The sequence below is a fragment of the Struthio camelus genome, chromosome 2 (assembly GCF_040807025.1).
Source record: "Struthio camelus isolate bStrCam1 chromosome 2, bStrCam1.hap1, whole genome shotgun sequence".
Classification (NCBI taxonomy): Eukaryota; Metazoa; Chordata; class Aves; order Struthioniformes; family Struthionidae; genus Struthio; species Struthio camelus.
The window spans coordinates 113,579,891-113,602,603 of record NC_090943.1 but is presented as its reverse complement, the minus strand read 5'-3'; the positions used below and the strand labels follow the sequence as shown (position 1 = coordinate 113,602,603).

The 22,713-nt window shown below is 38.4% G+C and overlaps 2 protein-coding genes across 5 annotated transcripts; one reads left to right on the top strand and one right to left on the bottom strand.

Annotated features, from left to right (window-relative positions):
• Positions 1 to 479: 479 nt before the first annotated feature.
• CEP76 (centrosomal protein 76) lies at positions 480 to 14,779 on the bottom strand. Of its 3 annotated transcripts, none has more exons than XM_068932125.1 (12): positions 14,655 to 14,779; positions 12,812 to 12,967; positions 12,406 to 12,487; positions 11,811 to 12,035; positions 10,517 to 10,702; positions 8,697 to 8,794; positions 7,859 to 7,987; positions 5,757 to 5,948; positions 4,189 to 4,355; positions 2,655 to 2,988; positions 1,371 to 1,588; positions 480 to 880 (listed from the first exon to the last, which is right to left on the bottom strand). In XM_068932125.1, exons 1-12 carry the CDS (start codon positions 14,715 to 14,717, stop codon positions 742 to 744), a joined length of 1,989 nt encoding a protein of 662 aa, XP_068788226.1. In that variant the 5' UTR covers positions 14,718 to 14,779; the 3' UTR covers positions 480 to 741. The 3 variants fall into 3 exon arrangements, with proteins under 3 accessions (XP_068788226.1, XP_068788229.1, XP_068788227.1); XM_068932126.1 differs by having other exon boundaries at positions 481 to 880; positions 14,567 to 14,699; XM_068932128.1 differs by lacking the exon at positions 11,811 to 12,035.
• PSMG2 (proteasome assembly chaperone 2) lies at positions 14,763 to 22,255 on the top strand. 2 transcript variants are annotated; one of them, XM_068932130.1, is made up of 7 exons: positions 14,763 to 15,071; positions 16,517 to 16,684; positions 17,513 to 17,571; positions 18,521 to 18,639; positions 19,949 to 20,122; positions 21,301 to 21,421; positions 21,917 to 22,255. In XM_068932130.1, exons 2-7 carry the CDS (start codon positions 16,576 to 16,578, stop codon positions 22,007 to 22,009), a joined length of 675 nt encoding a protein of 224 aa, XP_068788231.1. In that variant the 5' UTR covers positions 14,763 to 15,071; positions 16,517 to 16,575; the 3' UTR covers positions 22,010 to 22,255. The 2 variants fall into 2 exon arrangements, with proteins under 2 accessions (XP_068788231.1, XP_068788230.1); XM_068932129.1 differs by having other exon boundaries at positions 14,829 to 15,071; positions 16,513 to 16,684.
• Positions 22,256 to 22,713: the final 458 nt, after the last annotated feature.

Here is a 22,713-nt window from a genome sequence, read left to right as displayed (position 1 = left end):
CACTCTCTTCCCTGAAAGCATTTTTCCTGTGATCCTATCTCACATTTGGGAGGGCAGGGGAGAATGGAGTTGCCCACCCTTTTATTCTCTCCTGCTGGCCCCAATTTTGCTTCATGCCCTTACTTAGTAATTGTGATAGGGCTGCCATGATAATTTCTACCTTGGTCAGTAATTCAGCTGAAACTATTATGGGGGGTGTGTGTGTGTGTGTGTGTGTGTGTGTGTGTGTGTGTGTGTGTGTAAATAGAATATTTCTCATTTTTGCCATTTCTCATGTTGTCTTGGCAGTATAGCCAGAGATTAGGGTTTACCTTTTGTCTGCATACCTCAGCACAAACTGAAAGGAAGGGTAACCAAAAAAAAAAAAAAAAGTACTATTCAACCATGTCAGGATTGCCTCTGCTTCACCCTGGACACTACAAACGTATAGGTAAAACAGATATATTTTTTTAAATGAATTCTTACACAAATTCAGAACTGCAGAAGAGAAGCCAGTATTTTATTCATGCATTTTAATGACAGACCTGTACTCATAAAGATATTAAAGTAGCTTTTATTAAAATAAAAATAAATTCTCTTTATAAATATCGTTACCGTGTACACATAATTCTCAAATACACACACTGTAATATTCAAAATCAGTAGTATTTATATAAAATACAATATTAGTCTTTAATTGCATCATTTTATACAAACATACATTATTTTGTAGATCTAAAAAGGCTTGAATGATTTTGTTTTTCAAAGTACAGAGCGGTATTTACATGCGAACATGATCCAAACAGCACATGCAGATTCAGGGTATGTAAACACTCGTACACGAACTGCAAGTCTCACTTGGTCTCCTCTACAACAGATTATTTCTTCACAAAAAGGAGACCTATTTACAAAAAGAAAAACGAGAACAACAGATAGAATACTAAGTTATCATTAAAACTTTCAGGTACAGATGTGCAGCTATGTCAAATATGACTAACCAACACTTCAATAGTAACGTGTGTCAGGAGTCTGCCGATATGTATAATGATACTACTCTATTAGCGTCAAAGAGCTGTTGTGCCTTGGAGGAAACCAAGGCCACCCCTGATCATTTTTAAAAGTTCAGAGAAATGAAATAAAATATATTTTCAGGAGAGAAAGCAATATGTTGTTCATTCTTTATTTAACCCACGAGAAGTCTATTATCAATGAACTCACAAATGTAACATGAAAGCTCTGTACCCCATGACCTACTGCATGTGCCACACAACTCTCCTTCCAGTTCTAATACAAGGAAATTGATTTCCCATTATCAAGGAAGAGTTGCAACTCATAATTAAGTATTACTACTTGGTTTTACACACACATATTAGATTTACATTTAATCTTACCGAAGGCATGTGGCAAATGCTCTCCTGGCATTTCTGTACACAAAATGGATAGGAAACCCTTTAAATGTGTGACCATCAGGTACTGCTCTTCTTACAGCATCCTGAAACTCTTCATTTCCTGCAGAAATGCTTGTTGTCCGTTCAAGCTCATAGGCTGCTAATGCTGGTGACAACAGGTAGGATAGCTGGTCATCCCAAACAGTAGAAAGGCCAAGATCCTGTGAGGCAAGTCACAGAATGATATGATGACTGTAGTGCAGAATGAATGTTAAGATATTACAAACTTTGCATACTGTATAGATTAAAATAAATATATGACAAATCTTGCATTTGTAGTTAATGGAAGTAAACCCACAAAGCAGTAAGATTTGGATATTGATTCACAGTACCGAGCCAGAAGAAACAAAAACAACAGAAACAAAGTATCAAACACTTAGCAAGAAAGAAAGTCAGACTGCTAGACTAAAAGGAGACCAGTAGAGTTGAAACTAGATGTTTTAGCTACAGCATATTTCTGTGAAACATAACATAATGTTAGTGCATAAATATGCAGCAAAAACATGGAAAAGCACTAGACTCACCTCACTTGTTACAGATTCTTTTTTCAAAAATGGATTACCATGAGAAAAAAAACAGCTCCCTCAAACACATACACACACACACACACACACATCCCCCTGCCTCCTGCCACCCCACAAATGCAAACAAGTGGAAAAATCCACCACTTAAGAGGCCAGTGTTGAATGAATAAACATTTCTGGCACACTACGTTAATGTAAAAATCATGACAGAGGAGGAAATTAACTTCTAGAAATATCCCTAACTTTTAGCTTTGTAAAGCAGTCAGAATAAGATTATGAAAGCTGAAAGCTTGCTTTTATTTATGGACTAAAACATTTGTGATGGATACAGAGAGCCTGCTGACAAACAGATTTGATCTTAGTTCTTTTACAGGTCACTCATAGGCAATCTATAGATGCCAGTAAGCTGAAAAATCACAGACCTGGAAAGAGAGGGAAAGGCAGAGGGGGAAAGCATCCACACATCTGACTACCGAAGTGCTAGTACAAATAGTAAATACAAAATCCGAACTAGCGCAGTACAATCTTTCCAAAGTTTTTTCCCCAATTATTTGAATGTTCACACACATTTCTGCAAATCTGACGGAGACCACATCGCAAAGATGTATTTAAACCAACATACAGCTATCCAAAACAAGTGCACAGTAAAAACACAAACCCTTATTACCTCAAAAGATCAATGAAAATCTTCAAACAGTATTACCTTTCTGTGTTCTGAGACTAGTATTCTCAGCTGCAATTCTATCTCATTGCTTGTTATTGCAGCATCTATTGTGGAAGCACAGAGAGGAGGAAAAGGAGGAATTGAAGATATTGTTCCAGGGGAACACACAGATTTTATTGCTTCTCCGCTCATGGGTTTCCATTTAGATTCATCTTGCAGGTCAAACACGCAGACCTCCACAGCATCAGAGGGCTGACAGTTTCCAAAGAACTTTTGATGGTTGAAGACACATCCTATGGTGCGATAAGGATACAGTGGCTTGGGCTGTTCAGCTAGTGGAGGCTCATCAGGGCTGATAGGACGGTGGATGTACCTGATCAAAAATATTCAAGTTCTTACCAATACACATTATTCCAAGGCAAGGTAAAAATATTTAGACAGGACAGAAATAAGTCATTTCTCCTTTTAAAATGTAAACCTAATAGGTTTTTCCCAAAATGGCATTTGTTTCCAAAAATTAATTACGTACATTTTGGAAGCATAATGTACAATGAAATAATACATCACTTTTTCTTTAATTCTAGAAAAATAAGCTGATTAGCCAAGAACACGTTCAATAGCAATTACATTTTGCAGCTACAACAACATGCCCATACAGTTTCCCCACTATCCATCATATTTTGAAAAAAACAGCTTCAAACGCTCATCATAGCATATACAAACAGTGGGAAAACAGAGCGCATCTTATTTTCAGCACTCTACATTATCAGCTACTTTCACAAAGCCCAAACCTTGTATTCAAATATATGCCCCCACTGTAGCTTTACCAATGCAAGAACATCACTGCCTGAAGCTAAATAATAACAATAAAAATATGTTTCTAAAGGCAATGCTTCAGATGGCACTACAAAGTACAGTGGGATGGATCACAGCGCTCAATAGCATCAATTAGCTGGAAGTTCTTCACTTGAAGTTCTGAGCATTTTTTTATTCTGATATGAAAACTGGAATTGAGTACTATTCTATGCACTTGAGCAATATGCCATGCAAAATAACAAGACAGGAAAGAAATTTAAAAAAGCAGGTTCCAGAAGTTCTAGAACACAGAACAACATGTGCCCTTCTAAAACAATGGAAGTGAGAGAGAGGCTCAGAGAACTAAGATTTCTTCAGGTGAAAAAGTAATGCAATGCTCATTTCACAGATGAAATAAGGAGAAAAATATGGGTTCTTAAGACAATCACATCTGATTTCATCTCCATCATCACAAATGCTAGCAGTGATAGCATTGTTGAGCAATCAGCTGCCATAAGAGGCAAAACAGTTATCATGCTGTATTAAAGTCACCAAAATATACTACAAACTGATGAGGTATTTCATCTCACACTGAACCAGTTATTTTCCAAAGAGCAGTAGTTAGGACAAAGTGTCAAAGAGAGAGGTCATCTGGATACTTAGCAACGTTAGTGTTAAAAAAAAAAACAAAAACAAACAAAAAACCCCCACACACACTCAACCCCCACCCCCAACCTCAGTATACATTTTTTAGTTTTATTACATTCCATTTACTCACCTATGTCCTGTTAAGCTTTCCCAAAACGTGATGGTTCCATCAGTCCCACAAGTCATAACCCAAGTGTGAGGGACTCCTTTTGCTTTTGTTCCTACACACACAAAGGCTTCCAAACCATATCCAAGGAGAAGACTGCACAGAAGGTTAGCATGATCTTCACAGTCACCCTAGGCAGTGAATATTAACAAATGGGTTTGAGCATGAGACACAGACAAAAAAAAATATTGAAGACAGCAAAGCATGACAGTTTTCAAGTAACCCTTTAACAAGTCACGTTTCCTTCTTGCTTACCTAAAACACATAGCAAAAGTCAAGACTTCAAAGTTGAAGAAGTTAACTATCTGGATTATTTTTGTATATACTATGTTGGAGTGAATCAGCCTGCTACAGTTTCCAAGACTGCTAGAGAAGTCCAGCAGACAGATAAGAGCTACACATAAACTACAGCAGGGCAAGTCTAGGCACGAGACCAACCAGTAGGTTTCAGATCTACTGCAGAATGACTATTTACTAGGGTGTGAGGCTAGCAATACTTCTCCTTCCATTTTTATACCTTCCTTATTCTTTTGGTCAGGGCAGGAAAAACAGTCGAAATCATGGTTGTTTCTGATAACCATGTAATGTGAACACTAACTGTGACAACCTAGACTAAAACCTCCATACTAATTTTCAAATAATCTTATTATCCCACACCGGTGGCTAGTAAGCTTCTTTTAACACAGTAATGACTTCTTCACTTGACAAGTCACTACCATCACTTCTACGCAGAATCTAGTGGGTAGCTGAGAATATGCCTTTATAAGGTATCTATGAATGACCTAGGATGTAGAGACAGTAGCTAATACCTAGTCTGTGTAGTCTTTGAGGAGGTCTAAAAATTGGGATACAGCCTCTACTGCCAAAAAGAATAGATCTTTTTAATATAAGCGGAAATATTTTTGAAAGCAGAAGTATTTCAGTGGTGATTAAAAGGAATGATCACCCCAAAGAGTGATTAAAAGGAATAAATACTGCTTTATTCATACAACAGAAGCGATATAATCCACAATGAGCTACAATTTATGTTCCATTTACTATAGTCATATGATACGAATGTCTGATACTAACAACTAGGATGAATTTTTCAGTGGAAATCCCTATATTGCAAAAATTGAATATTAAGATTTACTGACAGCATATTTTAGCACATCCACAAAACGACTATTTTTCAAAAGAGACTTTTCCAACTCTTCCTGGATTACTCCAGAATTTAAAGTTGTGGCCTGCATGCTAGCAGGGATTCATGGATGAGACCTTAGAAAAGCAAATGAAGAAAAGCAAGCTTATTGTCAGAGACAGATATACTGATAAATAGACACTAACAATAGTAGTAAAACAAATGCGAAAGTCCACTCTAAATCCTTCTTGTCTACTACAGTCCTCTTTAAAAAGATTCTCAATAGGCTATTATTTGTAACTGACAATGCTATGAAACGGATTTAATCCATAGATTTGCAGCCTGTAACGTATTACTAACTTCAATTACAATATCCAGCTATATTATCTCATACAAAGACTATTTCATGTACCTTGTTTCTACACAGAAAAGCAAGAAGGGTGCACCACTGTTCTTGTTTGCCACCACCTCCTCCAATGACAGGAGCTCTTTCATAACCCAGGACACTGACAAATCGTGATGCTTGTCTAGGTGTGTCTAGTAACCGGCCTGCTCGAAGTGGTCGGATATATGAACATACTGGACGGTTTATCCCATTTTCATCCTGAGCATAAAATATGGTTACTTGTCAGCCATACAAATACCACAAAAAATTCATCTTATGTCAGACTCTTTCTTGCACTGAGATCTACTATCCCCAAAATAAATAGCACTCAAGATTATTAAGACATAAAAATTCTCCTAGAATTAAGGCACAATAATTCTTTAAGAGAGACACTGAAGTTAGATTTTTTTCCCACTGGCTCTACCTCCAGACTAAGAGTTCAAACGCTCCAGACTAAGAGTTCAAACAGTAGGAGCACTACAGGCTGAAGTCCATTTCCTTAAATGAGTGAGGAACTGTTCATGCTCCATCCACAGTCAATTTCCACATGTCATCAAGTCGGGGAAAAAAAAAAAAATCGAGTTTAAAAGGTAGTGATTTGCTTCTGAATTTGAACACTACCTCCTCTCATAACACCAAGAAGCAATGAAATTTAATCACAATGAAGTCCACAGATTTACACAAACTGAGAATGGAGAGATGAATAATTCTAAGAATTTCTGATTTCTTGGAAAAAATGAGAAATAAGACTGGAAAAAAGTCTGCTCTACCATGTGTTGCAGGGAAATACTATGATTATCAACTATTAAAACTGTTTTAAGCAGTACCTTTCCTCACTGTGCCAAATGGTACTTTTATATTCCTGTATTTAAAAAGGCATCAAAGCTTGTTATATTTCTGCAGCTTCAGGAAATCATGGTCTGATATTTTTATACTCAAAAGTTATCAGCTACTGTGGTCACATACTGCCCACGTTAAGGTTTTGTCATGTTTTTCCAGCAGGTTGGTATAAGAAAAGCAGCAGCTACTGGAAGCTGACTGGAATCCTGTAGGAAATGAATTCACAGGCAGAAAGCAAGTAGAGATCACAGTCAGGACTCCATGTGTTTTCCAATATAGTCTCATATCTGTAACGCATGCTTCCGTACTATGCATACAAAAGTGGATGATGATGTGATAATTGAACTTCTCTTACAATTCTGATAATCTCATTTCTCTATTTCCACTGGCATTTAGTCTACCATTATAAAGCTTTACAGAGATTGAATAAGATTATTGTCGAGTGATTTCAAAATGCCACAAGTCTCATTTTTACCCCATGTCCCCAACCAAATTTCCAGTTCCACAATTCCCAATCCAATCACAGGTTTTGCTTCCCTACATACCCTGCTTTGAAAACTTTAACCCTAATTTGGAAGCTCACCTCACTACTGAACACTCACTGCACAGCCAGAACAGTAGTTATTTCACTGAAAAGAATCAGTAGGTACCAATTGCTTCAGGAAGTGACTTTGAGATAGCAAGCTACCGCACACCATCCACTCTAGGAAAACTGCTCCTATTCATGTTAATTCATAGCACAGTAAATGCAAAGTATTACACCATTTCTTTTACTAAGGGACAGTTACCAAGGAGCAACTGACACACAGTAACTTATTCCCTTAGTATAATTTGTTCATATGTCTACAGCTAGCCTGCAATTCTAACTGGCCAAATTACTTTACAGGCCACACAGATCTCAAATACTGAGTGGATCATGTAGCATGTCTACTTTTTATAACTGTTTCAGCTGGTATAAAACCTGTTTGAAATAGTTTGTATAAACCACTTGAGTCTTTGTCATTTGTGAGAACTGAAAGGAAAGACTAAACCAACTTTAATTTGTACACTGGGGGTTGTAACGTAGCCCTTATTTCTGTATCGTTAAGCTTCGATAATATGTAAAAGTTCAATCCTCAGAAACTTCATTCTTTGCATGCTACACCAGCTGTAGCCCTGACCTGACTGTAACCACATCATAAATCTATACACATTCTACACACATAGAAACTTCAAAATAGATGTACAAAATATAAGATATCTACAAAATAAGATAAGAACAGATTGCTCTATTAGTAGAATTTACAAACCTGTGCAAAAATCTTTACTAGCCTTATGTTGTGCGTAGGCCTAATCTGTAGGTATTCTCTCCACCACTGTTTAGCATATACAAGAAATAATCGTTCTTTTTCTGCTGTTTTCTGACGTTCCAAAGAAAACTGCAGGTAAGAAAACAAAAACAAAACAATCCCACATATATTAACTCCAAAGACAAAAATCAGAAATTAATAAATATATTAACATCAAATCCTGGCAGAGGTGAAATAAAGCTTTAATATTTAAAACATGCCATACAAATGAAGAATTGTATTTTCAAACTAGAATTCAAGGAATGAAAACCTCAAGTTATGTTTCTTATTAGAAGGCTCATGTAAGCTCATATATCAAGCCTGACTGAAACGGTGTTCCTCTTTAGCAACACGTTTCTGCACAGGATTGCTCGGCTTGTGAAGTGTGGAAGAAAACCTGCATTTACCTGCAGGCCAACATTTACTGGCTTTACAAGCAGGAAAACTGACTGTTTAAATGATTTTTCAGATGAGGGAGAGAGCAAGGAAACACAGCTACTATCTGCAGAAAATTGCAGTGCAGTTGAAGCGCATTGCATCTTTCTTATTTTTCTTCTTAAGGTTTTGATAAAGGTAATTTGAAAACTGCTACAGTAATATTTCACATAATGATCAGTATATAAAAATAGTTTAAGAAAATGTAATTATAATGTAATCAAATTAAAAACAATTAATACGAGACATTCAAAAACCTCACCGGCATTAACATCTACGTGAGTAATTCTATACTGAGTTTTTCCCTCTCCCCCTGCCCATATAAAACAAAACAAAAAAGTCAGCCCACCCAGAAATCACTTACTTGAGTATTAGTGATTTCTGGAGACAGCATCTTATTTAGCTGTGGATACATTTCAAGCCTGATGTTTAAAACACCGACAGAAACCTTTGATTCTGTACCTTAGAATCAAAATACATTTTGATTAGTCTTTTCAAAATCTTTTTACTTACAACATTCCAGCCATACAGGAACAAGAAGTACAAAAAATAATGCCTTTCAACATATGCAAAATAAGTATCTTTATTTAAATGTCACACTAGAATGAGCCAAATGACACTGAAAGAAAGGGTAATCAGACTGAAAAGAGAGGTATCTACATCTTAGACAATTATCCAAGTTCCATTTACAGCCAACACCAGGATATATGATGAGTAGCGTTCTAGATGTGCCTAGAATAGGTACCTAAAATAGATCAGGTGAATCACACTGAAAAAGTGCCTGTTTCTACTGACCACACAGGTAGATCAGACGTAGGCAGTTAAAACTGAGTTAAGTTAATCTTCCCTGAGATACATTGTATTATGAAGGACCCAGTACGCTATAATAATACATTAGTCAAAAAAACAAAAACACTATTGCTGCATAAAGCTCAACATTTAGAATTAGATAAACAGTAAGAAGAAAAAAAAAATCAGAGAGATGGGATTATAAGTAATACGAGTAACAGAAGCCTCATATAGGAGTTTGTCTATCTGAGATGACAGTATCTTTCCATATTATTGACGTATTTTGTACAATGACAAGACTTCGGAAGAGAAAAAGCACTGGATTTAGATATTGTTTCTTCATTATTCAGAAGAATTAACAGTAATTAGACTTAACTTCCCCTTCTCCCCCAAGTATCATGCTCAAATTATTTTGTATGCATTTCCAAATAATTATAGACGAAAACCTCTCTACTTGAAAGCCTACCCAAAGCCGTATTACTTAGTACGCTTTGTCAACAGTCAGCATATCCAAAAGTAACTAATGCTGATAAAAAAAATATTAGTAAATAAGGTTACTAGATTTGTGTCCAGTGGATAAACACTGCACTAAACCATCCCCCAAAAAGCAGGTAATAGAGATAAAATTTAGGAATAACTTACATAGTAAATCAAATTTTCAAAATACTTTGCAGATATAATATCTTATGAAATTAGAAAGGACTGCTTGCCTAACAGGTCGAGAAACTGTGATAAAGAACGCTCAAATGGCTCATCAACTACTACTTGCCAAGCCTCTGGGAGAGCTAGAGTAGGAAGTCATAATAGATTTAGCCCTGTATCTAGTCTTTATCTACTAAATCATAATATCCTGGAAACTCCTAAAGGGCCATATGCAGAAGCAATACATAAAAATACACATGTATACTGACTGTGAAGCACTTAAACAAAGCTGGTCCTCCATTCTAGCAGAAACGTGTTTCCAGCAACCAGAACAAATGGCAGCACAGCAGAGAAAACTTCATCTACCAGCTGCTACTTTGCTGTGAAAGGGACACACTAGATTTTACTCTTCAGTACACTAGCCTGAGATTTTCATGGATATTAATCAGTTGAATGCGGGGAAGAGGCAGGAAGCTTTGATAACTTATGCAGATTTTGCAAAAAACACATAGTGGAGAGTTCCCATCTGACAAGGGGACCACTATGACAGAGGGTCTAGAATACACACTTTTAGTATCTTGATAACAGTGAAAAATCTGACCATTGGTCTCCTATATAAATGTTTTCTAAAGATACCTTATATCAATTCATGAGTCTAACCATAATTAAACTGCATACTGCTTTGACCTTATAAGCAAGCTCAATAGCCAATATTTTAAGTGTTTGCATTTTACCCTTATTGTGTATTCTTACCTACACCAAGGAGTTCAACTGCAACATTTGTTACACCGTTCTCTGCAGCCAAGACAGATCGCCACTCCAAGAAATAGGATGCTACTAGTGTAGTCTCACCAAATGTGTCTGTTTTGATCAGAACCATATGCACTGGATCCGATATTGATAACATAGTGGTTGCATCCACCATTTTACTTCCATCACCTGCCATCATTAAACACAGACAGCCAGAATGTTACCATCCCAATACCGCCTTAAAATTAAAGCATATGCATTTACATTCCTTGCATACATTACCTTTTAAGAAAAGTGTAAGCAACAACAATCCCACCTTAAACCAAAATAAGATTAGGACAGAGCTACAGAAAGATTACAACTGATTAATTGACAGAGGCAATAAACAGATTTCTATATTTGCCTACTCCAGGGTAACTCATTTAATTGTACAAAAATTAAAATTGAAATATTATTAAAAAATAAGAAAGTTATTTTTATGTACTAATAAGTAAAAGCAACTGCAGATGCGTGCGTTATTATTTTAATAAGTGGTAACACTTCAGGTCAACTTACTATGCATCCATATTTAGGAAGCAGCTTCCTCTGTAGTTAAGCTCTGACCCTACGAGATAAACTGTTCCATGAGCAGCAGAATTAACAAAGCCTGGTCTTCTCCGAATTCGCAGTATATTCACTCTCTCTCACACAGAGGCCTGCTATAACTCTAGCCTTCTTTCTGTCCTCTGACACTCCATGACCTACCCTGAATTTCTACAGGATTCAGACAGTATCAGCCTCCTCTTCCTTTATCCCAGTACCTTAAGATTCCCCTGTTTATTCCAGAAACCGTTTTTTAAAACACACATAGCTCCCTACTATGTTCCCCAGCTAATAACAGGACAAAGACAGTATAGGCTGTGGATAACTGACTGTTCTGCAGGTGTTTGCCAACTAGCAGGCAGACTAAACTCACGCAGAAGCTTTTCCCTCCATACGATAAAAAAAAGGTCTCCTTTCTTCACTTCTCAGCACAAGGTTCAGGAAAACATGAATCTACCATCTTTGGCACTACTATCTCACTGTTACATCTGGATAAAGTCGGTTAAAAGTTACTTTGGAGTGGAAAAGAAGGAAAATAATAGGTAAGAATCAGTTCTAGATCTAGAAGTAGCGGAACCTGATACAGCAATTGTTTTTCTTAGGAATACATTATAAAAACAGGCAAAAAACATTAAATAATATCAAGCACATTTTAGAATAACTGTAATGTTAGAATAAAAAACGGCATCCACTGCAAACTCACAGTCTTCCTTACCCAGGCTATCCTTGTGTACTTCAAGTAAAAAACCATCATGAAAATCTGGCTCACAGGCACAGGGGACAGGTTTAGAACGGAAGCGCTGATTCCGAAAATGCAAACACAGAGTGAAGGTAGAACAGATTTGGCCAGGCAAAGGCTCCGGTTCCTGAAGATGTTCCAGAAAAGCTTTTCCGCCCAAAACCTGAAGGTAAAGATACCTCCGTGTTGGGTTAATATTAGCTGTAAAGCGTAGCAATAAATATGAAGAAACTACAAACAGATCTTAGGAAGTATGTTTAAAATATCTGTTATCTAAGTGGAGAATAGAAAAAAAAAAAAACTCTTTCAAAACAAGTGCTTAGGGGAAAGCAATTTTAAAACTTATGGAAGATAATATACAATAAATGCTATTTTATGTGCAACTAACTTCTGCTGTTTATATGAACCCACTTGCATCTAGACAAGTAAGAAAAACATCTATTTCTGCACAATATGGAAACTTTAAATGAATCCAATTCGCTCTGTAATATTAATTCAAAGAGCTCAATAAACCTGCACTTAATTTATTTTAAAACTATAATCCAAACATTAAAATAAACAAGCAACATACCTTTTTTCAGAACTGGTGGTTCTCTGTCAACAAAATGCGTAGATGGCTTTGGAGCTGAAGTCCTCTCCTTGTCATTCACTTCCTGGAATTGCAATTAGACTTCTTAAAGAATCAAGTGAGGCAACAGTGCTATTCCTGTTGTCTCTTAAAAATTAAAAGAATTCTCTCTTTCTACTGACTGTTGTTTCTCAAATATATTGCCTTGTAGGATTTAAGATGTAAGGGAACTGAACAAGTACTTTCAGTGTAATATTAACACTAAACCAACTCAGTACTTACAACTCAGTAAAGCTAATATAAGCACTTAGAAGTAATTGAGTCTGCACTTTATAGTAAAAGAGCTGTCATAACATCAAGTCGATAATAGGAATAACCAAAATACATTCATGTTTCAAAAGCTACTTACAGTTACAAATTTAAGCTCTTTAATAACATCATCAATGATTCCTCGCTGTCTTAAGGCTTTTATCAGGTCTTCCGTGGATAACTGTTGATGCTCAGGTGCAAACTCTTCACGTATAGTCTCAGCAAGAACTTCTCTGATCTTGCCATGAACATCCATCTGAACAGAAAATTCATCATATGCTAGAAATACATGTTCAAACTCTCATAAGCTTTGTAAATAATACTTCTTAATAACCCCCACAGTATTTAAATTCGCACTCAGCTGTATCACAGCAGAATGCAAGACTGGTCTCTTCAAACTTATTTTCATTTTCCTCCTTGATTGAGGCTTAAGTATGATAATAAGAATAAAAGAAATGAAGCTCCTTATATGGTCACAGTTAGCACTAAAACGTTTCTCTGTAAGGTAACGGGTATTCTCCTAGGAATACAGAGATAACTGCACCAAAAGAATACCTCTTTCTGCACATAAATGTGTACCAAACAACTTTTTATTGTTTAGTGAGAAGTACCGCAGCAAGTCACACTATCTCACCAAAGCAACTGCACCAGTTAAGAGCATTCCAAACCTGAGCATTTCCACTGCTTGTGACAGCATCCCCAGCCTCGAACATCCCTTCTCACCAACAGCCCTGCAAATCCATTGATTATAAAACTTCCATGCTTTTAATTTCTCTTCTCCCTCAAAATTCAAACTTATGGCAATGTGTGTATGGGAAATAAACTGAATGTTTTTGATCAGGTACATCCACCGTCCTATCAGCCCTGATGAGCCTCCACTAGCTGAACAGCCCAAGCCACTGTATCCTTATCGCACCATAGGATGTGTCTTCAACCATCAAAAGTTCTTTGGAAACTGTCAGCCCTCTGATGCTGTGGAGGTCTGCGTGTTTGACCTGCAAGATGAATCTAAATGGAAACCCATGAGCGGAGAAGCAATAAAATCTGTGTGTTCCCCTGGAACAATATCTTCAATTCCTCCTTTTCCTCCTCTTACTTTTTACAGAAAGGAAAAAAAAAACTTTAGATTGTTGCAGGTAAGGCATACAAATAGGGAGCCTCCATCGCAAGCTTTTTCTATGATCATAAAGCCAGAATTTCTGTACTTCGATGGCTCAGCTGTGAAACAGCATGTATTCCTAAAGTTGTTTCTCCCACAGGAACGATGCAAGGCTATAGCCACTGAGACACTGCGATACTTCCGCGATGCGAGCTAAAGCACTGATATTTCTCTCCCACTGTTTTCAAAACCCCGCCCTAGTTTCTCGCTCAACAAGCGGCGAGCAAACAGACGGCCTCCCGGTGCCTCCGGCCGCCGTGGCTCCCCCCCTCCCCCCGCCGCCTCCTCTCACAGGGCCGAAAACGCCGCTCCCCTCCGCCGGCCCTCCACGGGGCAGCCCCGACAGCGGGAGCGCCAGCACCGGGGGGGGGGGGGCGATGCCAGCTCCATCGCCCAGAAAAGGGGAAACGAAGGGAAAGAGCGAGGACGGCAGGAGAGGGCGGGGAAAGGCCGGAGGCCAAGGCGGCCGTTAGACCAGAGCGCTGATCCTCGCAGGCCCTCTTGGGGGGAGGGGGGGGGCCGCAAGCGCCAACATGGCAAAACAGCACCTCGGGAAGTACATGAACCTGCTGAAGTACGGGGGGGGGGGGAACAAAAGGGATGGGCGAGGGAGCGGACACGGAGCTGGAGGCGCCTCCCCCGCCTGGGCGGGCATCGCTGCCTCCAAGGGCCGGGGGGTCCCTATCACCGACGCACCGGGGATTTCTCCGAGTAGACGAAGTCGCTCCGCGCTCAGGACGGGCCCCAGTGCCCGGGGGCCTCTCCACCTTGTTACCGCCCTCACCTTGACCAGCTGCTGGTGGATGAGCTGCTTCAGCTCCGAGGCCTTCTCCGGCGGTAGCGACATGGCGGCGGGACGAGCCGCGACGCCCCGCACTCCGGCAAAGGGGCGGGGGGTGGAAGACCAGGCCGCCGGCCTGCGCGCCGCGGGCTAAGCCCCGCCCCCAACCGCCTTTCTAACGGCCGCCGCGGCGGGCCCGGCCCCGCCCCCTCGCGGGCGGAGCAGCGAGGGCGGCGGCGGTTACGGCCGTTGCGTTGGCGGCCGTGCTCGCCCACTCGCCTCACCGGGGGAGGGGGGGAGCCTGAGGTAGGAGGAGGGGGGCGGCTCTTTTCTCTTCCTGCCGGCATGTTTGTTCCGTGTGACCATGGCAGCGGCGGCCCCTCCGCCAGCTCGGACTTTGACGGCTTCACTCTGCTCGTGGTAAGTGGCCTTGCTGCTCCCCTCCTCTCGCCGAGGCGGCCGTGGGGAGGTGCTGCCAGAATGGAGCGCTCCGGGGCGGGGGTGAGGGACGTGCTGCTGCTCGAGGCCGTGGCTCTCGGGGCGGGGGGGGGGCTTCCTACAGCTGGGGCCTGAAACAGCGTCGGAGGCTTTGGCGGGCGCGGACGGGGGCTTGTCCGCGCGGCTCGCTCCCGCTTTGGGGGCGGCAGGCCGGGGACGCTTTCCTCTCCCCTGTCCGGAGGTCGGCCCCGGAAACTTCTCAACGGCCTGGGGGGAAGGGGGGAGAGAGGCTATGTACACTAGTCTTCAGTGGCAGATTCCTTAGCTGTGCTATATTTAAGCTGAGCTTGGAATTGGTTTAGAAAATACTTTAATAATTTGTAACGTGAAATCGATGTAAGATTAAACTGCTAGAGGTTACTTTGTGTATTGTAGGGTACGAATTCTAGTACAGGCTGTGAAGTAGCAAGCCGTTATTTTTCCTATTAGTAAGTGCCTTTACTTTATCATCTAAGGGTAACCTTATCGCCTTTCATCAGGGCCAGATCGCCCCTGATGACTGTGCATATTTACATGAGGTACAAGATTTTATACAGGAAGTCATTCCAGATCAGCTGACTGGGAACAGGAAATAGGTCATTGCTATTTTCTTTGTCTAGGAATAACAAGCTGTTGAGCACCAGGCAATTTGTAATGACGGTCTGTAACTGCTGTTACATCCTTTTTCGCTCTGAGGTTATCGGCATCAAATTCCTTGTGTTTCCAGGATTGCTGGCCCTTGGGCAGCAGCAGTTCATAGGCACGGGCTTGCTTATAAATGAGTGGGAGGCAACTGAAAATTTTACAGTTGTCTTCCATTTTCAGCTTCTGTAGAAGGACACAAACTCGCAAACTGAATTTTTCCTTGTATGCTCTCAGATTGGGTCAGCATCAGCTTTGATTGGTGATAACATATGCTAATTTACTTGTGTTTTTAGGACAATCTGGTATTTATAGATTTAACGTGCAGTATCGGCATTGCCATTCACTGTCACTTTGGGGCTGCCAATCTCTGCATTAGATTTTGGAGTGATTTTTATCTACTCTGTAGCCAAAAAAGGGGGGATTGGGGAGGACACGAGGACACCAGTCTCCAAGCCTTTTTTTTTTTTTAAGTTTATAATGAGACAGGATTATTGACAGAAGCAACCAGTATGTATTTGTGGCATAGGGACCACATTATATATTAGTAAGCTGTTAACAAGTAGTAACTTCTGTAAGAAAATGGTGCCACTTTAAGAAATCATATGGTTAACCGGAATTCAGCTAACTTAAGTTTTCACTGTTTGCAAAAGCATGCTGTATTGTCCATAAAACACGCTGCAATTCTTTAAGTGAATTATGTCTTTACTATTGTAATGCTAAAACACTTCTGTTACTTCAGCCAGCAGTGTCAGTGGGAAATGTTGGTCAACTGGCAATAGACCTCGTGATTTCCACACTGGACATGACTAAAGTTGGCTACTTCTACACTGATTGCCTTGTGCCAATGGTTGGGAATAATCCATATGCAACTGCAGAAGAAAACTCAACGGAGCTGAGTATAAATGCTGAAGGTATGTATTGAATGCAAGCTAGATCTTAAATATTTGCCTGTAGAAAGCAGTTGTAAGAATGTTTCTCCTTTTTTTTCTTACCTTTTAGATGAAGTTCAATAATAACTTTTGTAACCAAATCTCTGACTCGCAGATAAGAATGTAAATTTACACTTTGTGGAGGAAACTTACTTTTGTTATTTTGCATAAATAGTTTGAAACATGGAACCGGTAAGAAATGTTGAATCTCAACCATATTACAGTGCTGCTGAATCTCTCTGCAGTTTTAATCCTAGATAATGTGGAAAGTGTGTCCATACCTACAGTAAAGCATGGCATGCAAGCTAAATTAGAGTATAAAAGGATATTCGTCCTGTCTTCTTCCTTCCCACCTATCTTTGCCTTTTCCTAGTGTGGAGGGTTTTTTTTTTTCTTTTTTCTACCTTCAAGTTTTCACTTCCTTTCTGTGTCTTGATCATAGCATTTCAAATTATATTGTTTTTTCCTTTTAAATCATGGAAATCTCGAGATAATCTGTCGTAATCTCTGCAAAGCTGTATAAAGAGTTTATCTGAGTCACTGCAGGAGATAGTTTTTGTTTTGTTTTTAATAAATTTTTACTTCATTCAATCCTTTGTTTTTATGCCAAGTGAAATTAGATTCAGTGAAGATGATGCACAAAAATACGTATTTTTTTACATTACTGAAAAGCCTGAAATAATTCACAATTTGGTAAGAGAGCTGAAAGGTTTACCTCAGATTTATGGATTGGATAAATCTGGATACTTCTAAGCTCAGATCCTTTTTTTTTTTTTTTTTGTTATGCACTGTTTTATTTTCTCCTTGTAGTGTATTCATTACCTTCAAGGAAACTTGTAGTTCTGCAGATCAGATCACCTTTTATAAAGGTACGTATGTTCATTGTTCTCACTTCAGTGTTCAAGTTCAGTTGTTCTACTGGCCAGTAGTTTTCAAATGGTCTAGAAGAATTTACTCTATTATAATATCTTAAAATAAGCACAACTGAAAAAATTCGTGCTCCCTATTATGAAATAATGTCTTAACAGCAAAATATACATTTTAAAAAAAAAGCAAAATGTTTTTCTGCTTAGTGATATAACGTCTTCCGTAATTGATAAAATTTTAGCTAACAAAAGCTGTCTCCTACATTCATTAATGGTTGAGATTTGTTTGTTTGCTTGTTTGTTTCAAGCTCTGAAACAGCTCAGCTAATTCAGTAGAATTTAGTGAAAATATGTCCTTAGTTATTAACTGTCTTGACAAAACAATATGGTCTGTTTCCCGCCTGTTTATTTTTCTCTTCATATTTATTGTTTTTGTGTATTTGTCTTTTCTTAAATAGCTTAATTTTTGCTGTCACCCCCATTTATTTCCTGCTGTTCTCTATTCATTATATATAAACAGTTAAAATTAACTGTTAACTGTATAGTGGCTGTGATTTAAAATGGGCAGAACACCACACGAGAGTAAATTGTGTTGTAGTATTTTTGGCAGTTTAAATTGTGGGAAAATACTGTGGAATTTTATCATCCCATATTGTTCTAAAGGTTTTCCCGTTGATATTAATGGCACACAGAATGAGTGATACAGTTATTATTAATGTGGTTTTCATAATTTTTATAATTATACATATATCTTTGATTAAGTAAACAACCAGTGTCCTCTGCTTTTTAAAAATATATCTGAAGACTGAATGGATATGAAGAAAAAAAAATTTCCTCACTGCTGAACACTAAATATAACATCTAGTATTGTAGACTTGTGGCTTTTCTTAAGGGCATGAATTTTTTTTTTTTTTTTTGGTCTCTCCTCCCCCCCCTCTCTCTTTGCGTAAAGAACAAGTACAGGCCATTCTGTCAAGCACTGCTTTCTTGGGTGCAAACCAGCAAATGTGCTAGAGTTATTCTTCTGTCTAGCAGCCATGCATACCAGCGCGATGATGAGCAACTTCTTGGGTATGTGTGTGTCCTTAAATGATTTGATTGTTTTTTCTGTTATTTTTGGCAAACTGGCATATATACTTAGTACTTTTTGGCAGGGTTCTTTTGCTTTACTGTGTAGGTAGATCATAAGATACTTAATATATTATTAAAATAGTGTGTTATACAGCATTAGGCTCTGAGCTTTGTTAGTCTCCTGACAATGCTGAGCAAATAATATGCCATAAGTAAATTTCTGCTTGGCCTGCACCATCAGCCTCGATTTTAACAACTTAGTTTGTTATTGCTGCAAGCGCTGTCAGGGATTAGCTGCTAACATACAGCTCACCGATTAGATTTTTAACGTTTAGTTAGAATATTTGAATTTCTTACCGCTTCTTAATTATTCTGCATTTTGGGTTTTCTTTTTTTAGTAAGGTATCTTTTTATAGGCAGTTACCAATACTTACCTGCTAGGAAAAAACTACACAGAGTTTTATTAGGTGTGCCTCCCCCCCCACCCGTTAAACAAAAGAAAAAGCATAGCTTGATGATCGAGGCCTTGATAATCTATGACTTACCAAAAAAAAAAAAAAAAAAGTATTGTTCAAAATGAACAACTCTTATCACCAGGGTGTATAAATGTTCAGAGCCCTGAGGAGGTCTAGGTCTATGCATGTTCTAGATATAGTTACCATTGATTTTGCATAGAGTTTCTAGAGTGGTCAGCAGACATGGACTGAAATGAGGGAGACTGATGGTTACTTTATGTATTCCGAGTTCATCAGTTGTGGTGACTTACTCTGAATAAGTCTGATACCAGAGAGACACTAATGAGTGAAGGTAATGCATTAAGGAAATACTGAAAGACTTAACAGAAGTCTGCAGATATTTGTAGTTTAAGTTTATTACAAACATTATATCAAAGTGAAGCCCAAGCTTACTTTAACTAACTTTAATTGAATAAATTCCCATCGGAAGGAAGAATAGCCACCATTTCTTTTGTAAATCATTTTAAGAAGCCTATAACAGTTCTCCTATTTAAGTGCTTGTATATTTGATACCCTCTTTTTAGATGCCCAAATTGGCACGTATCTTGAATACTCAGGGGGAAAAATAATGGCTGAGCTTTTTTAATGCTTCTGATGCAGTGGTGATTTCTGAAGGAAGAAATTTATCTAACTTGCTTCAGATTCAAGTGTATTTTTGCAAAATGTATCATTTGGTTATATGTGTGGCAGAAAGTTGAACAGTACTTGATGCATGCAGCTCCTTTCCACCGCAAGTAATAACATCTATGTTGTCTTGTTTTCTCACACTGAACGTATTCTTGATTTGTTCCTAGAACTCCTCTACGCTACCTACTCACACCTGCTCTTGAGAAATCGGTGGAAGGCCTTATGCAAGGGTTAAAATGGAAAGAAATGGAAAAAGTAGCAGCTTACCCTGGAATAAGTGATACAGAGAAAGTTCTACATATACCAGGAGGTGGCATCACAAAACTATTGTTTACTGAGTGGTGAGTGAGCTGCATACAGAAACATATGTCTTGTTTTTAGTACATAGGTGAAATTGTTTTTTTAAGCTACTGATTCACTGGTAGGAGGCATAGGTGGATTTTGTAACATCGTCTCTCTTAGAAATACTTCCAAGCTCTGTTTTGCTTGTCTTTATGTTTATCCATTCAAGTGGAAGACTTGCTTTTAAACGGTGTGTCACACATTTTTATTTGCTGCTGTTTAAGTCTAGAGCTGCATCCCAAGTATCTCTTTATTCTGCCTCTTTTTGGTAACTTCTTCCATTTATTTGAAGTATCTTCATTTGATGATTAGAATGTTATTGTGTAGGTCATATTTTGATTTTTCAAAAAGATTTGGGCAAAAAATGTTCAGAAGCATTGGTTTTGGTTGAATGAGTTAGGTTGATGGGCACATGCTTTGATTTACTAATACTGCAAACTCATGGATTTCCTTCTTCTTCCCCCTCTCCGCTGGCCTTTTGAGGTAAACTGCACCTTTTCATTTGCTTTCAGATTGGGATAAACTTAAAATGTTCCATCTGAGATTAAAGCCTTTTAATTATGTCAAATCAGGTGTATTTAAGAATCCATGTGTTAAGCTTGATTATCTAATGTATTAGCCCTCCCTTCACTGACCAGTTAGATTCTAACTTACTTTTTTTTGTCCCTCTTTTTTTCTTTCCCTGTATTAATAACTATAATTATCAGTGAACTTCTTCAGCTTCTAAGTATCAGCTGTCTTCTACTCTGCCTGCCTGAATTTTCCTTCTCCATAATCTACTGTTGACTTCTTAAAGCGGGAATTTTATAAGTAAAGTAGTGGTATGCAGGCTGCAAAACCAATTTTTGAAATACAGTGAAAGATGTTCCTTGTATCGAAGGGTCTGTGTAAGTGCCTCAACAAGAGGACAAAAATGCAAACTAAGTGCATAAGCAATGCACTGAGTAACTCTTCCAAAGTCTGGGATTCCTGGCGCAGAAAGTCAAGAACAAACCCAAGACTGAGAAAACATGAAGCGTGCAAACACAACCAAGTGAAGCTGGGTGGTGTTGTGGGGGGTTGGTTGGTTTGTTTGTTTTTAGTAAGCCTTATGCAGATTGTTGTGCTTAATTCATAAATATCATTGTTCTGGGTTAATTAAAAAAAAAAAAAAAGACTCTGCCTTTTTTAATTGCAGTTGTTCAGAAGGAATCCAAATGGCAGTTCTTCTGAAATTCTGCTCTGAAGGCGACAATATCCCTGATGCATTTGCCCTTGTTAACTATCTTAATGAATGGCTCCAGCTAATTAAAAATGAAGTGAGTGCTGTTTGATCTAGAGTTCTTGCTTTCTTATTTTATGTCAGTTATTTTCATTTTTGGTTGAATTTAGAACCTTAGAAATGTTTAGCTATATTCTGCAATTTTAGACTATCTTTTATGGGTTGGGTTCACTTTGGCCTTTGGTCACAAGGATAGTGCCAAATATATTTTGATTACATTATATGTTATATTTTTTACGCTTTCCTAGCTTAAAATATGCAATCCAAAAATATAATAAAAATATAATATGACTAAAGCCATTCTGGGAATTCACAAGAGAAAAAACTAACCTCCTTGTTTGACAGGCGTGGAAGAAGTTGTCTGAAGGTTTGAAATGGTTTGATCTTACAGTAGTTTTCTCTAAAGCAATCAATAATTGGATAGACACTTGAAAGGCTGTCTATTGTTTTAATACATATGCCAGACATAGAACTATATTAAACTGCATTACAGTCTTAAAGCTTATAAAGAATTACTCTGTTCCTGTTGCAGAGCAGCAATTCTACAGCTATTTCTTCACAGTGGAAAATACCCAGTTCTTGGCGCTTACTTTTTGGCAGTGGTCTTCCACCTGCACTCTTCTGATTAGTGTCGGATTTTTTGTAAGTCAGCTGTATACATGTAACATCCCTTGAGAAGATGATTGCCTAGTAGTTGCCAAGCGGCAGCATCTTAATATCTTGTGTACGTTATTTAAGAAGCAAATTCCTTTTGCATATGTGGATAGCTGAAGAAATTAGATTAACTTTCACTTATTGACCAAAGAAATATGTTTTGTACAGTTGTTTATGGGAATACTGTTGACTTTTTTTCCTAATAAAAATATTTGGAAAAAAAACTTTTTCTGTGGTTACGTATTATTGCCATGGAAAAGATTTCAGTGCCCTTTTTGATAACAGCTGAGAACTTGAGATTGATATGCAGGTATAGATCTTTTTATGAAGATGAAACACTATTTTTCCTTGTCGACTTTGAATCTCCTTATATCATTAGGAGGGCTTTGGAAAAAAAGCTAAGTGAAAACTCAAAGGTAATTTTGTTCTGCTTTCTTTTCCTGATTGCTGCTGTGGTAGTTTCAACTGGGAGGCCGCAAGAGGAATAAGCTGTTCCATCTCTTCTGGTGTACTTCCACTGTGTTAATTTCCATTTGCCTTTCAGCAGCTGCAGAAATGCCAAACCTAAAGCTTTCTAGGTAGATAAGCCTTATTAGAAACTAATCTGAGCATGAATAGAGTGTACTAAGATTTAATGGAAGTAAAAAATTGCCCTGACAGCAGGCAGTCTGGTAT

What these genes read in the sequence shown, in the direction of transcription:
- PSMG2 (XM_068932129.1), top strand. Translation starts at nt 14,997, where the DNA reads ATGTTTGTTCCGTGTGACCATGGCAGCGGCGGCCCCTCCGCCAGCTCG. An exon ending in GCTGAGTATAAATGCTGAAG is followed by an intron (nt 16,685 to 17,512) that starts GTATGTATTGAA and finishes TTCTCCTTGTAG; the next exon opens with TGTATTCATTACCTTCAAGG. An exon ending in TCAGATCACCTTTTATAAAG is followed by an intron (nt 17,572 to 18,520) that starts GTACGTATGTTC and finishes CTTTGCGTAAAG; the next exon opens with AACAAGTACAGGCCATTCTG.
- CEP76 (XM_068932125.1), bottom strand. Translation starts at nt 14,717, where the DNA reads ATGTCGCTACCGCCGGAGAAGGCCTCGGAGCTGAAGCAGCTCATCCAC. An exon ending in AAGAGCTTAAATTTGTAACT is followed by an intron (nt 12,488 to 12,811) that starts GTAAGTAGCTTT and finishes TTGCAATTCCAG; the next exon opens with GAAGTGAATGACAAGGAGAG. An exon ending in AGTTGAACTCCTTGGTGTAG is followed by an intron (nt 8,795 to 10,516) that starts GTAAGAATACAC and finishes TTTGATTCTAAG; the next exon opens with GTACAGAATCAAAGGTTTCT.